Raw genomic sequence first — 20,582 nt, forward strand, 5'->3', positions numbered from 1 at the left:
AGAGAGAAAATAAAGGCACGGTGGGTCTTGGTGCCCCAGAGCAGAGCGAGTACTGAGGTCTGTAATTGCTGTTACTTTTGTGAAGTTGTGCATGGCATCAGTATTGCCTAATTCAGCTTCTGGTGTTTCCCTTCTGAATCCCAGATAAAGGAGAGGATCTAAGGGATGAAATGAGAAGAACATGAAATTGCTGAGAAATTCTGCAAGGGTTGGTCATGCTTGACCAGCCTGATTGCTTTCCGTGACAAAGTTTAGATATGGAAGAGGCGTGACTTTGAGAGGGGTTTTGGGATGGAAGCTGTGGAGCTGTGGGTTGGGTTTGGCGGTTTCAGCCAAAGTGCGTGAGGTGAATGGGAGCTTTGCTCCCAGCGAATAAAATTGCAATTAAATAATTAAGTACTCTGAAAAATCAGAGTTTCACTTTCAAAAACCAAAAACCAGACACTGAGGTATTTCTTGAAGTTGGATCTTACCAAATTATGCAGTCAAACTTCCTATCCGTGGCAGTGAGGAATAATACCACGTTACATCAGAAGGGCGACAAATTCACTGAACTTCACCACATAACCAAAAATTCAAAAAAAATAGTATACATGCAATACATGCACTACGGTGTGGGCTTGACGGTTTACTGTAAAGAACAAATTCCCCAGTTCAGTCAGAGGACAAGAAGTAGACGATAGGTTTTTTTGTTCAGTGAGGTTTGTTCAGCCTGTGTGTTGGATGGATCAGGCTCTGCTGAAAAAGTTTGAGATTATGTACTTAAGGATTACAGGAGAATGCCTAGGCACAAAAGGTCACTTAACATTATGTGCCAAATCTTAATCTTAACACTTGCTAATTTTTGATTTGTGGTTGTATGCATGAATATAACATGCATGTAATTTAAATTAAAATTATAACATTAAAGCAGAGCAGCATGAGAGTAAGATCACTGACCTGCTTCTTTATTTACTGGGTGTATAGACATATTTTAGATGCTGTGAAAGGAATTAAGCTAAGGGGATTTTCATATCCTCTTCTATATTGCTTTATTCCAATGCTGCAGTGCAGGCTACTCAGGCTATGGTGTTATTTTAACAGGAGGAGGAGTAGATTAAATAAAATCTGATAGCATGTGTGTGGCATTACATAAGTACCACAGCGGTCACATAGTGATGCACTTAAAAGCTTCAGTTAAAAATTTAGGTAAAGGAACCATTCTATGTGAAATATTTTTTCTTCCACATGCTGTATATTCCTTTTCTGTCTGGAAACAAAGTGAGGGGTTGGTCACATAGCAGATCCTAGAAATATTCAAGATATTTTAGAAACCTGTCACAGCATCTTGGTGACATAATCAAACTTCTAATTATTTCTCTTTGAGGCTTTTCCTGCTTGTTGTTGATCCTAGCTGCCCTTGGGATGCTGACTCTGAAGAGATGACTTTCCACACCTTGAGTGTTGGGCAGAATTTCTGTTCAACGATGTGTTATTCCTATTTCATGCTTTTCTGAAGTCCTGGTTGAAGATTTGTGGAACTCTTGTTGTGAGATGTAACATCATAAAATCGCTTAGGTTGGAAGGGACCTTAAAGACCATCTTGTTCCAACCCTCTGTCATAGGTAGGGATGCCACCCATTAGATCAGGTTCACCGGGGTCTTGTCCAACGTGGTCTTAAACACCTTCAGGAGTGGGGCAGCCACAGCTTCTATGGACAACCTGTTCCAGGCTCAGAAAGTTAAGATATTCCATATTGTACCTTTTCAAATAAACGTATTACTTTTCTTCACTCTGATTTGAGGCAGGCTTACTGTTGGATTTCTGACTCTGAACCTCAGGACTGAACCTGTTCATCATTTGAGTTCCTTTCCCTTCTCAGCCATAAGTTTGAAGATGCAAATCTTAGCACTTAGACTCGTAGATGTGACCTTGATTTTAAACTGGTTGGGAGTTGTCTGCTCTTGAAGTGGGGTCCATTTTTGCAATACATGTGTAATGCTCCTATAAATGCTGCATTTATAATCTGGTCTTTTTCTCTATTAGATTATCAATGCTAATTATTGTAACTTTGCACTTTCTCATCAGCATTATGTTGAAGTACTGTTACTGTATCTTTCATATCAGAAAGATGCACTTGCAGCATTGGGAGAGGCAGCAGGATGGCTAGGTTCTTATCTAAAGAAGCTATGAGCAATGGCATATGGCTGATAACTTAATGGAACTTGGATAAATAAAGGAAAAGAAGCTCTGACATATCAGGGGAAAAAAGTCATTAATGATCTTTTTCTATATCCTGTTTTCTATTAGTCTGTACTAAACTGCTTTGAAAATCTTGGTGAGCTTTTGCTTTGGTCTTCGAATAACAGGTTCTCTTATACTGCATACGTTTGTTTATCTCAAGGGCTGAACTGTTTGGGTACTTTTGATTTCTGTTTTGCATGTTTTTTATTTAGTGCTCATTTCAAGACAAATTTTCTTCTCACCATTTTTACAGACCTTTACGTAATGCTTTAGGAACATTATTGTGATTATACAAATTTAAAAACAACAAAAACCAAACCAGTAAACTAAATCCTGTTGCACATGGAAGATTTCAACACGTGGTTCTTGATTTATATGATGATATAATCGATTCCTTCATTCTATTATTAGCAAGCAAAAAGAATGTAGCATGTCGGTGGCATGTTTTACATTGGTATCCAAATTTTCCATGTTTACCCATTTGTCTGTGTAAAACGTCTGGCATTTTAAAGTTACACTCAGTATCGTTCACTTTCTTCTTGTTTCTAAATGCCTGACTCCGTGAAAGAGTAAAATAAGTCTCTGTTGAGTGGGTTGTTAGAATGGTCCTTGCTTTATTTTCATAGATGAGGTGGTGTTTTTACAGAGAACATTTTGCGAACAGAAATTGAGTACTTGAAATAAATGTGAAGAAAAGCTGGAGATACTGGTCAGAATTGGTTTCACTTCTGAGTTCCTCTTGCTCAGGCCAGAATGCTCCTGAGTAAGTATTTAACTTCAGTCTGTTGGTAGGTGGGTGCATTGAGCGATCTAGCCCCAACCCCTACTAGCAGTTTCTGTTGCTGTAAAGCAAAAGAAAATATGAAAGTTTAGGGTTGTATTATAACTTGTGGGTGTGCCTTACATGGGGAAACTAGATACGCATAAGAGAAACAAATCTAATACTCAGGGCCATTTGCATCCTTCTCAGTGTTTCCAGGTTTGTATTTTAAAGGCCAGACAAAACAAAGATGAATTTTGGTTGTATACCTCAGTGTATTGAAAGAAAAGAAAAAAAAAGAACAGTAAGCTATGGATGAATGTTTTTGTCAGTTGAATTCAGAGAGAAATCAAGTAAAATACTGTACTGATGTCCATGGTCTGCTCAGAAAACAGGAAGTTAGTGATTTAGAGCTACTTTGGCTCTTGTTATTTGATCCAGTGGGTGCTTATCAGCTCACTGATTCACTTTTCTGCTGGTCCTGTCTGACCTTTTGAAGATGCAATTCCAACTCAGCTCTTGTGTGATCTAATTCCCCTCTCCCCAGTCAGCTCGGCACTGCCCCGCATTGTTTTGCTTAGATTCTAATTCCTGTGGGCATTATACTCTTGGAACAGAAGTTATGGTCAGTTAAGGTACTGTGCTGTATAATCCTTTTGCAGTACATTCCAGTACTGAGAACATGTAGGAAATAAAGGAAAGGAGTTGAACGTGTTCTTGCAGTTCTCTTTTCCTTCTGACCTCTGATGTTTCTCAAGGAACTTCAGGCACAAGAGCAGAAACCATTGAATATAAGGGGAAAAGTTGTTTGCATGTAACAACAAATACAGATGGGATGATTAAATAGGATGCAAGGTACTAGGTATAGGTCATTGTGAAGTGCTGATTTTCAGTAGATTGAGTAATGCAGTACCTTTCCCTTTGCATGTAAGAGGATAACCAGAGCTGTCTGAAAACCGGACTCAGCTACAAAGAAACGAGATGGGGGTGAAAGTTTTGGGTGAGCCCAGCAAGGGTGGGGAGCTTGCTTCCTGTGTTGGGAGCAGCACAGATAATCTGTTTGGGTTGGGGGAGAAAAGCTTTGCTTTACATTCTTCTGCAATTTCTCAGTGATTTTTAACTAGGATGCTGTTCTCTGAAAGAGACCCTGAAAGAGAATTAGTCAGGATCCAAGACTTTTCTTGAATTTGGGTTGGACACTGGGCTGTCAGCATATGTATTAAGGGAACCGTACTGTTAAGTCTCATACAGCACTGGAAAATATTCATGTATTGATAGTCCATTGCAAAGTTTCTTCTACATCCAGGAATTAAGCAAATGTTTGTCATTGAAGTGATATTCAATAAATGTATTTTCCTTTTAATGTAGCTCAGCACTGAAATATCAAAGAAGGCAGCCCGTATTCCGATACAAGCCAGCTTTCTATGCCACAGTTGAGAACTGGAAATGTTATTGAAAAGGTTTAATCACGTGAAATGCATGTTCTAAAAGTACTTGTTAATTCTTTCCAGTCATTATTTATAAGCTGCATGTCAAATACATCTATCCTAAACATTTGAGTTAATTTAGGGGAACATTTTAACTAGTCATCTGAGTGTTACAATATTTTTAAAAAATACTAGAAACCAGAAGATTCATAATAAAATAAAAACCTTTGTGTCTGCATAGATCACTTGTGCATATTTCAGTTCCTTTAAGAGGTATAGAAGCTGCTGTAGTTCTTGTTTGTTTATTGTTCACTCTGTGCATGGTTGCAGAAGACTTAATTATCACGTATTACATCATAGTCTTTCAAAATAATCTCTGATACCTTTCATATGGCAATTTATTTCCTGTTATGCTTGCTTCTTTCTTTGAAACATACTTAGAAAAACTTCTTTAAGCAAGTCCTTAAACATTATTTGTGGTATCACCATTGCTGCAACTGTTGCAGTGTTTGAAACTGAAGAGGGAGAGGCAGGTTATAGTGAAGGAAGGGTGAAAGGGTTTGATTCAACCCCTGACACTTCGAGCCTTCAAAACTACAAGGCTCTAAGTGAACAGAGTGGTAGAGGTGAAAATTGTGAAATTTTCTCTTCTGTCCATGTAGAGAAGGAAGTACTGTCTCAGGTGTTTTTCCAAAGGAATAATGAATATATGCTTAAATATAAAAATGTTGAACTAAAATTCTCATAAATATTTAAAATGGCCTCTAAATTCTGTTTTGACATTAGTTAAGATCACACCAAAGTATTTTGGTCCAGGGTTTCTTCTTGTACATACGCCTGCCTCTCGATCTCTCCATTCTCATAATGTCTATTGGATACCTGGAGAATACACAGGCATCAATGTGATGCTTGATCTGAAACGTGTTACAATAATTAGCTTGTTATAGTGTGGAAAAGGGTGGGTGTATCTTTTGATTTTGGTTAGCAGCTAGAGATGCAGGGAACCCAAACAGTCTTTGTAGGAGCCATTGTTATGTGTATAATTACACTTTCAAGAAAAAATGTAGAATTTTTGTTCTTTTCCAGAAGCTGCGTATCTGCTAGTTAGTTTTTTTTTTTTCTTTTTCAAAGGACCTTTCTGTATATTTCCTGTGATTTTTATTTTTTTTTTCCTGGCTTATTTGGAGAGCTTTTATATTTCACCTACTAAAGGTTTTTGTTCAGCTAATAAACTTTTTACCTAATCTATTCTGATTTAAGTTTCTACAACTTGTTCTCCTATGAGTCTTTTTCTGTCTTATTTTCTACAGTCTTCTCTTAGTATTGCTTATGTTGGTGGTGTTGAGAAGTCGCACAAAGATTTGTATGGAGTCAGGTATTACGCCCTTCAAATAGAGTTGGCAGGCTTTGTAGAAAAGGAAAAGGTGAAAAAAAAAAAAACAAAAAACAAAACAAAAAAAACACTTTATTTTCACTTATGCATTGCATCCAAGGTGCAGAAAAAAAAGCAGGAATTTTCAGTGCTATCGTGCAAGTAAATAATTCTGGGATTAATAGGGTTAACTTCTCTAGACTGCTCTGAGTAGTCTAACCTAAATGATGTGCTCTAAGTTGTGTGACATACTGAGAATGAACCTCTGATCTGCTGAGTCTGATCGTAACATGCTTGATTTGGGATTCTCTTCATCACTGCTTGTGCATTTTGAGTTCTTACTTCCAGGAATAGAAGATATGATAGGCAAGGATTAGAAGATGGGTTGCTAAAGTATGTGCAGTGGTGGAGGATTAATTTGAGAAGAGTTGCAGCTGAGTAAGACATAATAATGGCGTGAATGCTGAAAATTGCACGGTAGCATTTGGCATGAACCTTTTCTTAGTTCCACAGCTATCAAAAAGGGAAGAGAGCAGAAAAGAAAATGATACAGAGTGGAGGTCTGCTACTGATTTTATTCTGTGTACGTTCCACAGTATAATCCATTGTATATTGATGAAAACATACTCAAGAAATGATCTCTGGAAAAGCACTTTCCCATGGAGCGTTTGGTTCTTGGATGTGAACTCTGAGGTTTCAGACTTTCAAGAATGTGTGTAAGTTTTCTGTACTAAGGACTCTTGTCCAAGTACTTAATATTTATTTAGGAGAGGTATTTTTTGTTGCCAAAAACATCATTTCAGTATTAAAAGCTTGGTATCTAATGTAGGTACTTCAGGCAGAGTGGTTAACTATCCAATGCCCATTAGAATGAATGCAACAGGTGGTAACATAAACATATTATCAGAAAAAACTTTTGGTTACACGCAAACCAGAAAAATCTTATTGAAAGATGGTTTACAGAACTGAAAGAAAAGCCAAAATGAAACCTTGTTAAACTAAATTGGCTTGGTCTGATCAAGCAGAGCCAAGACTGATCTTTAAAAGCTTATTTCACTCTTCTCTTTTGCTGAAGAACTCCTTCGAATAAGTAAAAAACGGGCAACCTTATTAGATTTTAATATAGACATATTTTAATAGATTTTAATTTGTGGACAATGCTCTACTTTTCATGTGATAATCATTAACAGGTGGAACCCACAGATTTTAGTGGTGGTGATGCTAGCATACAAATATTTGTAAGCATAAAAATATTTGCAGTAAAAGACTTCGAAGATTTTTTTTCTGCTGTAATATGTAGAATGGAATAGGCTCTGCAATCTTCGTTTTTGGTATTATCAATTAATTTGATGTGATAGTTTAAAAGACTGCATAGTGCTTGGTGTTGTACAAATGCACTATAAGGAAAGAAATATTGTTCTGAACACTTTACAGTTGAGTTTAACCAAGTCAAAAAAGTGAATGAAGAAATCAATGAAAGGAGGTGGAAAATCAGTGAGGCAGGTGCATGGATGGTTACTGTACTATTACATTTCTGCTGGTACAGGTGCTTGGAGGAGAGTACGTAGAATAAGCTATTCCATGGTGTGGGTATATCTGATTTGTAGATAGTAGGAAGGTATTGCAGCAGAGATGGAGCAAATATCAATGTAATTCTGGCCATGGTAATGCTACAGTTTCATGAACAGAAATAGAACAAGGTAAAACTCAAACCTGCGCTAATTTTAAATGATAGCATCATGTTCTTAGTCTCTTCGCTTTCTGATTTCTGAATTGTGGACTTCTCTTAGAACATCAGCCTCCTTAGAAGTGAGAAGGGTTTGACGTGGCTTTATGCTTGTGATGTGCTTGTGTGCAATTAATTTTTTTCTTTCTTGTTCTTTAATCAATAGGTGACAAAGAAAGTCAAGTCTATGCAGATGTTCCACACTCCTGTGACTTACGCTATGCAGGGTGACAGAGTAGGCATCTGTGTGACCCAGTTTGATCCCAAGCTACTGGAACGAGGGCTGGTTTGTACCCCAGAATCACTTCACACCATCCATGCTGCAATAATTTCCCTGAAGAAAATCCAGTATTTTCGAGGAGCTCTTCAAACCAAGGCTAAGTTCCATATCACCGTTGGTCATGAAACAGTCATGGGAAGAGTGATGTTTTTCAGTCCAGCTCCTGCTGACTTCAATGAAGAAATTCAAGAGAATGCTTTTGATTTTGAAAAAGATTATCTTTATCAAGAGGAATATTTGTCCAAGGACTCAAAATCTTCAGAGGAGAACAAAGAAAATGACCAATCCGGAGAAGTCCAGCTACCAAGACAACAGTGGGCTTTGCTGGAGTTTGAAAAACCCGTCACCTGCCCTAAACTGTGCCTTGTGATCGGCTCCAAGCTGGATACAGATATTCACGCAAACACCTGCAGATTGGCATTCCATGGGGTACTGCTTCAAGGCATGGAAGACAAGAACTACATGGAGACTTTCCTTCCAAAGCTGAAAGTGTACAAGCTGAAGCACAAAGAAGGACAAGTGGAAAGGGTAAGCTGTTTTTTTGATGCTTTACATGGGAAAGGGGAAATCTTTGTTCTGAGTTGCATACATTGGTGTGCAACAGAATTTTCACCTCTATATTCCAGAGTCTTGTATATACGTTTTCTTGTGTTTGTATACTTAATGTATTATATATTTCCTGTTTGCGATGAGTCAGAGATGATTGCTTAAAAGTGACAAGTTTATTTAGGTCAATACAGTGTTAAGTAACTCGATACTGTTTTTTCATTGATCCTTTTGATGGTCTAGCCATTGTGTTCCTCCTGCAAACTTGCCTTGTTTGTGTGCCTTCCTAAGTGGGTCATAACATATATAGCGGTTGACAAAACTTCCAGCTTTCCACTGATGTGTTTAACACAGTCTGCAGTACATTAAAATGTAAAGATGTATGTCTTCAGATAGACATGTATGATATATAAATTTAATTGCTTACCTCTAAATGTGCATAGTTGAAAATTTTCGTAAGTGTTTACTTGATAAGTTGGTGTACTAGGTGTTTTATGAACATCTGGGTAAAGAACTATTAATTTTTATTTTCCTAATCCAAAAGTTGGTTTATTTGAACAAAACATTTAGCATTCTTGCTGCTGCTTCTCAGAATTCCATTGAAGCTGTTTTTAGTACTGAATAAGGTCTCTCCTTACTTCACTACAGGAGACTAAACACTCGTCAACATAGCTTGCTATGTTTGCAATTTATAGTGTAGGCTTCTTGAGTACTTCGATGTTTGTTTTACTAACTTAATAGTAAAAAATAAATGAAGTTCCTTCCAAGGGCATGATTATGCATTAGTGAGATGCCTTTTTCTAAATGCCTCGCTGTATTAATGAAATAGGCAATTCATATTTCTGCCCCTTTCTCTCAGAGGCTTCTGTGTTGGTTTTGCTTTTCCAGAGTTTCTCCTTTGTGTTTCCACTAATGACTTCAGAGGCCATTCTTTGCAAAGGAACTAGAGGACTTTGTGGTCGTGTTTGCTGGTTGTTTTTATGCAAATTATGTCAGTAGGAAGGTAGTGAACAAGAGGGTATCTAACCTTCTGAAAAACTTGTCTTTATGATGAGTCAACAGTCACTCTTCAGAACTGTTAGAAGGTGTCTTGTGTCTTTCCTTTGTTTGAAATGGTCAGCTGCCTTTCTTTTTGCCTGATGGTGATGTCGAACTACAATATGGAGTCCAAAATAGTTTGTCTTCTAATCTGCAGAGAAGGTTAGAACAGAAGTGGATGTCTGGATACCAATTCTGCTCATTTTCATCTCACATTTTATTCTTCGGATGCTCTAATGCTATCCAAACTCATTAAACATTTGCCATTACCTCCGCTAAAAATTTACTTGCTTGTGCAGGCAGGGCCCATGCTGCTAAAATCCCAAGATGCCTGGCTTACTAAGTCCTTTTGTTTCTCTGTGGCTGTTAGGAATATGAATGAGAACAAAAGGTTTTGTGACCCCCAGAGACGCGTGGCGTTTGATTTTTTGTTTAACTGAAATGAACTGGTCTCAGCTTCTCTCTTTATTTTTGCTCCAATGCATGGCACTCGCGTATGGGCGTTGAAAACTTGCAGAGTGCCAAGTGTGAGAATGTAAATTGTCTGACTGAAGTAACTGGCTTTGCAGAGAGCCTTGGCCATTTTTTTTTTTTTTAATTTTTATTTAATGGTATTTTTAAGTGCTTTGCTGGTTTACTTGTTCTGCTATTGATTTTACTGTGTAAATAACAGAATAACGTTAATCATATTACTCATATTTGAATTTCTTGTACAGAAAATAACCAATGAATGTAGGGTATTTAATATTTGGCCAGTGCAGTAATTTGCTAGGGTTATATATCGGTGACCTGTTCAGATATAAATCCCAAGCTGGGGAGTTTGTGACATTTGAAGAAGGGATAACAGCGTGCCCCGTATATGGGCCTTGATCACAGTCGGTATGAATAGTAATTGGCCCTGTAAATGAACATTTGCCACTGAACCATCAGCCTATCTACGGATTAGGCTTGTCCTCAGGTTCTGGCTCCTGCAGTGCTGCAGATGCTCAGAGTTGGTGTTTTCCCTGATGCCTGCCAAAAGGACAACGGAGCAAACGCTGCCGCAGCACAAGCTCCTGCTGTGAAGTCGGAGGGGCATGCAGGGACTCGGGAGGGCTGGTGGGAAGAGGATTGGTGCCAGTTAGAGGCCTGCTGGGGAAGTACTTAGGGCATTTGTTGAGGTAGCTACTACCAAGCCTGTGCTTTCGCAGAGCGGAGAGCAGCAGGAACAATTGGGTGGTACAGTGACTTTTTTTAGTACACAAAGTCACTGGCTAATAGAAAATCTGAATCAGCTGGACCCACCCTGCTGCTGATGGATGGCTGGAGATTAGGATCGCTGAATTTAGGGTGTCTATTCTTGGCACCGATACAGGAAAATTTCATTCTCTCTGTTGAGCAAGGAAGCTCCCCCCACCTCACCTTCCCCGGGGAGGCATTAAAAATAAATAAAAAATCCGAATTACCTTCATGAGAAGTGAACTTTTCTCCCAGAGAATACTGATGGGGAAAATCAGCTTCAGAGCTTCCTGAGAGGCTGGGAGAGAGGAGGCCGGGTGCGTAACGTCTGCCCACCCTGCTTCGGCACGGGGCTGCGGCAGAGTTGGGCCGTCGCTGGCTGCAGCCCATCAGCTGGGGGCTCTCCCAAACCCCAGCTTGTCTCTAGAATTGGGATAAATTCCCTGCAGTTTAACCACTGGTTTGCCCAGGAGAAATCAGGCATTTGCAGTTTGGCTTTTTGTTTCTGTTGGGATTAATTTCAGAGCAATGATGGAGCAGTAAGAATCGTGAATTCGTTCAGTTTCAGCATCACAGTGCTTTTTGTGTCTCCTGTGCACAGCACCCCCTGGGTTTTAAGGTTTATTTTTTTAATAAAAGAAGGATATTTATTTCCAAAGATGTTTTTTGGGTTCTCTAAGAGCAACTTTGACATTTCTGGTGTTTCAAATGGAATTCAGATCCATGAACTAGATAAACACCATATTTTTAAAAAGTCCAAATCATACATAAACTAGCCAATGGCCTTGAATTAGTACATTTTATTGGAAACGTATGCAGAAGCTCCCTGGATTTTCTTATCTGCTCCATTGGTGGCAAATGTTCTACAAAAATGAGAGTACCCTTCCACTTCTTTTGCACTGCTCCCTTGCCTTTTCATATCTTGCCTCTCTAACACTGAGCACTGGGACAGAAAGTATGACAGCCCACAGGGATCTTGAAATCTACCTCTTTGCAGCGTATCCTTGAGCCTCCCTCTCATATTTTTGTTCATTTTTGCACGAACTGAAGGGTTTTTAGGTATTTTACTGTAGTATCGAAGAATATTGGCGTCAAAATATTTATTGTCTTAGTGCTGTCTGAGGCCCTGCATGGTGTAGAAAGCATGCTCTAACCAAGGTGGGGAATTTTCGGGGTCTGCACCCATGCTGGAATTGCATTTTGGTTATGAAGGAGTCGTGCAATTCGAACTAGGGTTGTGATTGTGCTTGATGCAACTAAACTGTTGCAGAAATGTGTGGATGGTTGTGTTTTGCTTTAATACAGATTTGTTTTGGGGTCAGAGTAAATCTTTAGGGATTAGCATTAAGGAAAATCAGAAGAGGGCCTTTGCGAAGGTTCATATTTGCTTAACTTGATTTTAAAATTACATGAAACACTAGTCCAGCTTGCTCATGCAGAGAGGACTTGAGAGGGAAGAAGTACAGTGGAAGGAAGTTTCTGTCAAGAGTGCTTTCTTGCATGGTTATGTGGAGGCAGGCTGTGGCCCTCTGGGTACTTTCTTTTGCAAAACCTTGGCTGCCTGACAAATGTATTTTAAATAGGAAAAAGTGCTAGGCTGGCAACAAGTGGCTTGTACTGATTTAAAAAAAAAAAAAAAGTGAAAGCAGAGCTGGGAGTGCTATTGTGAACACCAGCGTTGCTTTAAGGATAGTGATGTGGGAGTCTTGGTGGAAAAAAAAGCAGCAAATGAGATGCTGTGAAGAAAGTTTGGCTATGGAATGGTGGTCATGAGGGTGGGCTTGCAAAGCTGTAGCAGGTCAGCAGCCCCCGGAGTCAGACAAGCAAATTATGAAGATAAACAGTGTCTGTTGTCCTTGGTCGTGTGCCTCTGGAGACAGGCTGCTCACGTACCAGCCCTGCTCTGTTCTGCGGGGGAGACTTGTGTTAATCCCAACCATCTCTGAAACATCTTCCTCTGATTTTTTTTTATTTTTTTTTATTTTTTAATTTTTAATTTTTTACCTCAAAGCAGCATCACGGCTTAATTCCAGTGTGACTCACGAAGCAGTTACTCAGTTCCTGGGATAAACCCTTTATGTTTATCATACTATTTGCTCTCTGGCTTCCATGGACATGCAGGTTGAATGCACTGAATTTCAACTGAAAAGTGAGCTGTACAAGTGCATCATGCTTTCCTGCATGACTCAGAGATTCTGCCTGTTTTGAAAAGTGTTTGCACAAGCAGGATTTATCTTAGGATGGTTGTCGCAGGGTCCTATTGTTAAGGATGCTCGTAAATCAGTAGTTCTTGGGGAGAAACAAAAAGAGAAGGAAAACTCTGCCTTGTTTGCAGAGCACAAGCTGCGCCTTATGCACTTCCAAGCTTGTTAAGTGAAAATAAATGCAAACCTCAACTGTGATTTTTTCCCATTTCAAGCATAACAATGTTTTCTTCTACTAGAATGGGCTTGTCCTTCCTAAAGATGTTTTTTTCTATATTCATCTGACATTAAGAAGAATGAATTCTCTGTGTACTTCACTGTTCTCATGTATTTTCTTCACTATTTGCCTTGCTTTTAGGCTGTGCTTACTTGATGGTAATCAAGTTGCACTTTGTTTCTTCAGCAGTTTCCTTTCATGTGTCATGGCCATGGGCTGTCCTAGTTCTTACTCACAGCCAAGCTGTTCCTGAGTTTTGTGGGTTGCTGGACAGTGAATTTTCTTATTTTCTTCTCATGGGGACTGGGGCCATCATGTAGCTAGTGTGCTCGGTTTCCAGAGGATCACTTATTGCCTAATAACAAGATGTTACTGATTGTTCGAATATTGGTGTGATCTAAGTGTCCCCAAGGAGAAAAGTATTGTTGCAGGAGCAAGATGTGAAAGCAGGGTAAGTTATCAAGATCTTTATCAGAGAGGCAGAGCGTCTGAATGGAAGATAAAAAAGCTTATCTTTCAGCATCTTTTAAATGTTTTTTTTTTTTTTTTTTTTTTTTTTTTTTCTCACAGTAGGCTAACCAGAGTTGTGTCAGAGCAAATGCATTTCTTGAGTGGTCAAATGAAAGATCTTTGTCACCACCACTTAACAGATCCTTCTGGCCTTTCTGAAGAGGGGATGAGACGGTGGAGATGAGTAATTGTAAGCAGCTGCAGGAGACTTCTGAGGAAAATATTATTTAAATTTGTTGACTACCAGCCTATGGTATACCCAATGTATGCTTTAGCACGTTGATGTTTCTGAGCAGACATTTTGAAGTGAAGTGGTTGTGAAAATGGCATTTAAAAACGTTAATGGTTATCACCCATATTTTCTTACAGCTCCGTACGGCTTTTTTATGACTGAAAATGCCAACATATAATTTACAGAGTGCATGTCAAGTTCATAATAACTCAGCCACACACTAAACCAAACTGCTGAAGGAGGAAAAATGGACTTGCCCGCGAATGAAGGGGGTACATCCAACATGGTTCACGTGAGGCATGAGGCCTAGCTTTACGGAAGGTCGCCTTTGCTTGGTGATAGAGAAGATTCCTGAGGAGAGGGTCACGTGAGAGCAATTTTGGTGTATTTTTCACTGAATTCTTTCCAGATATCAGTAATACCAGAACTTGTTTCACAGAGTTGTGCCCGTGCACCGCATGTAAACTATTTGTCATGGAAATGCTGTTCCTTGCATTTTCTGTTGCATAGTTGCGGTGCTGCTAGGAACGAGAAGTAAATTTTATTGGCTCAGGTAGTTGAATTCTTCCATCCATCTTCCAGATAAGGGACGTTTCATTGGCTTACTGGGGCTAATGCTTTGCTGTTTACTTATAGCTGCATGGTAGTTTCAGCAGGACAGCAAGTAAAACACTGCATCAGCCAGGCAATGACACTTTGTGCCACAAAATCTGTGTGACTGATGCGGTGTGCGAAGTCATGCAGGCACAGGCAGGCCCAAAGACCAAGCCGAACAGTGAAAACTGAAGGAGTGCTGCCTGCAGGCACTGGCAGTGACCTGGGCTGTCCGCAGCACCCCTGTGACTGTGGCTGGGGGAAGTGGTGGATGTCACCCCATCTACTGTAAACACGCAGACGCCACAATTAATATTTTTCCTGCTTTGAAGTCTGAACGTGAGTTTGTTTGGTTCTGCTTGGCTGCTGATGGTATGCTAAATACAGTAATAATACAGAGATGAAGGCAATCAGGTGAATAAAAGCGCACAGCGCATTCACTAGTTAAAATGCACTGTAAAATAGGAATATAAAAGATGCATTTATTTATTGGCTCTCGTTCTGTTTCTAAGTAAGAGGTTTTGTGAAGGAAGCTTAGTGGGGGAAGGGAGGGCTGTATGCTCATTAAACAGAAATACCATTTTTGTTAAACAGCACTAAGAAGGGTGCTGATTTTTACTGACTGACACAACATATGGATTAACAGAGTATAATAAATTTGTCAAAAAAGTGTACCAGCTAAGTCTCAGAATCTGCTTACTCATATGAAAAGCGTGATATTTTGTTCACTCACCAACAAAAGAATGGCATGCTTCACATGACTGGGTAGTAGAGTTTTGCAAGGTTTGAGTAACACCTATGGTTATTATTTATATTATTAAATTTAAAATGCAGACATGCTTTTGGGTCTTACAAGTGTATGGACAGCTGGTCTTGATTTTTCTGAGGTTGTGTAAGAGTCACCTGTGGGGGAATCGGTTTGTCAGCAAGGCAACCAATACACCATTTTATTTATTGGATACAAAAATAAATTAAGAATGTTACTTAGGTTGCAAAATCAAGTACTTGAAAGTTAGGAAATACCAGATTTACAGTTGCCTATGCAACATTAATTCTGTTCCCCTGTGCCTCTGCTCTGTGCACTTAATAAGGCAGGGTTCCTGTGAAATTTTTTTGGATGTGGTCATGTAAAGACTATATCGTGGGGCATATCAAAGAGGGACAGGAATAAGGTTGTATGGACATCTGGCATTTCTTAACTTCTTAAGTGCTCAATTCTGCAACTTAAATAACTTAGGTTTTATAGAAATGTAATTTCCTAGGCATTTTTAAAGTACAAAGGTAAAGTGAAACTAAAAACACACATTACTGAACTGTAACCATCCCTCTACTCTATGCCTTTGCTAGGATTTGAGTTACAAATGTTCACCAGCGTAGCACAGACTTGTCTGGCTCAATATCGCAAGCTGTGTTAACCAGGCATCGGAAGGAAGCTGCTGTCCAAGAGCGATGACGGGCTGCTGGGCTTGGGGTGGAGGGTCCACGTGCTGGTGGAGCTGCAGAACATTAGGGGAGGCGACAGACTTGGTGTTTGTATGTCTGCGTGGAGTCTTCAGAGCAGGATACGAGCCTGTTGAGTTGGCCCTCTCCTCTCTATCACTGTTAATTGCTCTGGGCGACCCTTTGCTGGCCTGTCTTCATTCCCTGCTTAATTTTCTGCATGGATTTTGTAAGCCTCTGTTCTTTATTCTTCTCTGACCTCCCCAAGTTATATCTGGGCAGTTTTCTGTAGAAACAAATTACTATCACTGTGCTTGTCAACTTACTGCTATGCACCCATTAGGCACTGTACAAAATTTAACTTTACCTTGCCTTGCTGGTGTTTCGTTTTGAGTGTCTAAAACATCAGAGCCTGAGATTGCTGTATTAAAATACTTCAAAGTAGTTGAAGAAAATATCTGTGTTCTTCAGTCATGGAGATACAACCAGAGTCTTTGCGGTTGATCAGAACCATGGCCCAGGAGCCCTCTCCAGTTTGGGAGTCTTCTCTGCATCCTTCCTTCAAGGCTTTAAAAGCTACACAGCAGTCGGTGTTGATGTCTCCAGGCATGTATGGGGTACAAACAGAGCAGTAACATCCTCATATACCTTTACAGTGCATGTTTCCTTCACCTCTTTTTAAATTCAGTCAGGTCTGGTGCGCAGCTGTTACTCCCTTATGGCCAGACTCAGTAATAAAGGCTCTTCTTCCACTACTGCACTGGTTTTAACCAGGTTATGGTGATAGCAGAATGCTCAGGGAAGGGAAGGATGTTTATGGCCGCCTGTCAGAGATTCTCAAATGAAATTGTACCTTTACAGGGAAAGGAGGCAAAAGGCAAAGAAAGGAAGAGGTTTCTTTGGTGCGAGAAAGGTGGGCTGGGGAGAGATGTGGCCATCCGAAAGCCAAAGTCAATGGATATGTGGAGGTGTCCTTGTGCTGGGTTCTTGCTCTATTAGAAAAGCAGTAATGAGACATGAAGTTCGTAAGGAGATGAACTTCTCATCTGTCCTGGATGGATCTTCAAAGGCAGAAGTTTAGTCTGTTTGCTTGGAAGATGATGAGAAGGTTTTTAGAGCCCAGCACGCAACTAAAAGCTCCTAGTGCTGGAGGGAATTCCAGGAAGAAAAGCCTCTAATACTTCTACATTGATGTAAGCTCTTAAGGAAAAGATGTAGCTGACCAAATTTTTCTGTGTACCAAGTCCTTCACCTGTAGGTCTTGGTAATAAACCAAAAGCAAGAACAGTCATTGGAGAATCAAACTGCAAACCCCAATGAAAGTGAAATTCTGTCAGTTGCTTCGTACTTGTGGCCTCATGTACAACCATTTTCTAAGTGCACAAACCCTTTTTAAAGAAAGAGTGGGAATTTGCAGCCTCCAAAATATTCCCATTTCTGACAGAAATGGAAACTGTTCTGAAACTTTTCCTGGAAACAAGTGAGCTGTTACTGATCATGATGAAGATGTCTCAAGTGTATTTTTTTAAAGTACAGTAAGGTAATAAAAATACTTGGTATTTTCAGTTTTAGTCTTATGTTCTTTTTGTTCTTCCCCCTCCTGTTTTCTGCTTTGATTTCATTGATTTTTTTCTGTTTGCTGAAGATACTCCTCAGGCATGTTTATCACTTTTTAAAATCTTTTTTGCTAATTGAAAACCATCCATAAGTTGAATCAGAAAAGGTTGTTCACTTCTGTCTTTCTAGTATTCAATATTTACATTTTATTACATTTTAATATGACTTAATATTTCACTTTCTCTGAAGTCTTTTATTTCCCATCTTACCGTAGCGCTGGCTTGTTTGATCTGCAGTTGCGTGCTTCAATTCTGATCCCCATATTTCTTTCCAAAGTAGTGTTAAGATAGGGAGTTATTTGCCCTGAAAATGTGTGATAGATTGTTTGAGAGGATGTTCAGATGACAGCGTTTTCTAAGCTTTCTTAAAAATGAGGGTGTTTAACAGGGGAGGCGGCATAGCTTGCTATCCCTGCTCACAGGGAAATCCCACAGTTCTTCCTTGGCGTTACACTGTGGTTTGCACTGCGTGTAACTGCAGTTTTGTGAGCAATGTACTGTGTATACTAAGCACTGCTGAGTTGGAGAGTGTGAGGAGCTTTATATTTTTCTGTGAACTTCGTGGTATTAGCACAAGTGTTATTTGCCAGAGATGGACGTGCTTCACCTATGGTTATAAAGTGCTATTTACTTTTTTCCCTGCAAACACAAAAGCCAAGTGGGAAGGGATATTTCATAAACTCGGTGCTATTGTGTCCTCTGGTCTAAGCCATAAAACAAGAGTAACAGAGACGTTCCCTTTGAACTTGAAATCCCTTTCTAAGCTGCTGATCTAACCCAAGTGAGAGGGGGAGACTATACCAGCCAGAAATTTCTCTTCTGAGTATTTCTCCCCCTCCCGCCCCCTTTTCTTTTTTAAAGTCCTTAAGTGAGTTTGATGCTGCACCTCTGCCCATAAATTTAAAAAAAATATTATCGTAATGTAGGTCAGTGAACTGAAACGCCACTGTACACCATGGGGGATTAAAGTCAGAGAGGCAGCCCTCTCCCACTCCCACTAGGTCATATGACAATATAAACAAGAAATGCAAGGAGCCTTCAGCTTTTTCTTGCCCTAATCCTTTGTTTATGCAGCACTTAAACTGACTTTTGGGGTCGTCTCTGTCTGGCATTAAAGCCCTAAAGCTTTTTGAAGTTTCCCTGAAGTTAATAAAATTAGTCTGCCCTCGTTGCTAGGCCCCTTGCTGCTGCTTCAGAGCAGACTGCGCGTATCCCTTACTGTCTTTGCGGCATTTGGCTTTTTAAGTTAATAATATTTTATAACAAAAAGAAGTGTTTGAGAGAAAAGCAGAAAGATCTCCCAAAAGGCTATTCAGCTAATAGGCAAAGCGATTGCCATTGTAGATGTTCTGAGAACTCAGAGGGGATTAACTTAAAATCCAGCGATTGGAGGTAAATTACTGGTAAAGTAATTGGAAGTGTTGAGTTTCAATCGGCAAGAACAACACGCGTTTCTGTGGCTTTTTGCAAACAAAGACTAAAAAGTCTATTTTTTCTGTTATTTTTTATGAAATTGTCTTAAAGCTGAGAAAATGACTTTGCTTTGTAGCAATTATCTCCAAGCTCTACCTCTTCGATTTATTTTCCTGCAGAGAGCGATCAGTTACCTTAGTTCTTGTTCCAGCAGCCATCTCTTGTTATTTAGTTGTCTTCAGGGGTAAATTGGTCATAGGCCGATTTGGGGTGAAGAGATATTATTAAACATATAATAATATCTAGTGCAGGGGACTGAGACCTCAGGATATAAGGGATTTATTTCCAACAGGCATGCAGGCAAGTTGCTGAGTGCTTTCTATCTCAGCACTGCTAAAGCCCTTGTTTTTCTAATGGCATATAATAAATATAAGGAATAATGGAGGTATGGGCACGATAGTAATGATTGGCTAAAGGAGGGATTTTTTTTTTTTGTTTCTGTTATATAATCATGTGCATATATTAACCGTAGTTGTCATTACTGGTTTACTCAGAGGTACATGATGCCTGTAGCATCCACATCCAAAAATCCAGGGGAGGCTAAACTGAGCCGTGCTGGCAGAGTACGGTTGTTCACCCTGCAATGCACTTTTTAATTAAGTTAAATTTAACTTTGAAGCACTCTTGGAAAAATAAAAGATGTTTATATCATAGAATCATAGAATCATAGAATATCCTGAGTTGGAAGGGACCCTTAAGGATCATCAAGTCCAACTCTTTGACACCGCACAGGTCTACCCAAAAGTTCAGACCATGTGCCTAAGTTCACAGTCCAATCTCTTCTTAAATTCAGACAGGCTCGGTGCAGTGACCACTTCCCTGGGGAGCCTGTTCCAGTGTGCAACCACCCTCTCTGTGAAGAACCCCCTCCTGACGTCCAGCCTAAATTTCCCCTGCCTCAGCTTAACCCCGTTCCCGCGGGTCCTGTCACTAGTGTTAATGGAGAAAAGGTCTCCTGCCTCTCAACAACCCCTTACGAGGTAGTTGTAGACTGTGATGAGGTCTCCCCTCAGCCTCCTCTTCTCCAGGCTGAACAGGCCCAGTGACCTCAGCCGTTCCTCGTACGTCTTCCCCTCAAGGCCTTTCACCATCTTCGTAGCCCTCCTCTGGACACTTTCCAACAGTTTCATGTCCTTTTTATACTGTGGTGCCCAGAACTGCACACAGTACTCGAGGTGAGGCCGCACCAGCGCAGAGTAGAGCGGGACAATCACCTCCCTTGACCTACTAGCGATGCCGTGCTTGATGCACCCCAGGACATGGTTGGCCCTCCTGGCTGCCAGGGCACACTGCTGGCTCATATTCAACTTGCTGTCTACCACGACCCCCAGATCCCTCTCTTCTAGGCTGCTCTCCAGCGTCTCATCGCCCAGTCTGTACATGCAGCCAGGGTTTCCCCGTCCCAGGTGCAGGACCCGGCACTTGCTCTTATTGAACTTCATGCGGTTGGTGATCGCCCAGCTCTCCAACCTGTCCAGATCCCTCTGCAAGGCCTTTACGCCCTCATTTGAGTCCACAACTCCTCCAAGTTTGGTGTCATCAGCAAACTTGCTCAAAATACCCTCTATTCCTACATCCAGAATATATTATTCCTACATCCAGAATATATATTGTCTGAAGTTGGCCTCCTGGGCCGTTTTGGAGGATAGCAACAAAAAGCATATATATGGAGGAGCCTCACTGGAGTGCAAGAGACTGTTTCAGA

At 40.2% G+C, this 20,582-nt stretch overlaps 1 protein-coding gene across 4 annotated transcripts in view; it reads left to right on the forward strand.

Moving 5' to 3' along the window:
• EEFSEC (eukaryotic elongation factor, selenocysteine-tRNA specific) overlaps window positions 1-20,582 on the forward strand; it is a 162,339-nt gene that overhangs the window by 99,154 nt on the left and 42,603 nt on the right. For all 4 annotated transcript variants that reach the window (XM_084531159.1, XM_084531161.1, XM_084531160.1 and 1 more), the window contains one exon: window positions 7,676-8,317. In XM_084531159.1, the coding sequence (XP_084387285.1) occupies window positions 7,676-8,317 (642 nt within the window). The remainder of the gene's footprint in view (window positions 1-7,675; window positions 8,318-20,582) is intronic.

This window comes from Aythya ferina, assembly GCF_964211825.1.
Source record: "Aythya ferina genome assembly, chromosome: 10".
In the NCBI taxonomy this organism is placed as follows: Eukaryota; Metazoa; Chordata; class Aves; order Anseriformes; family Anatidae; genus Aythya; species Aythya ferina.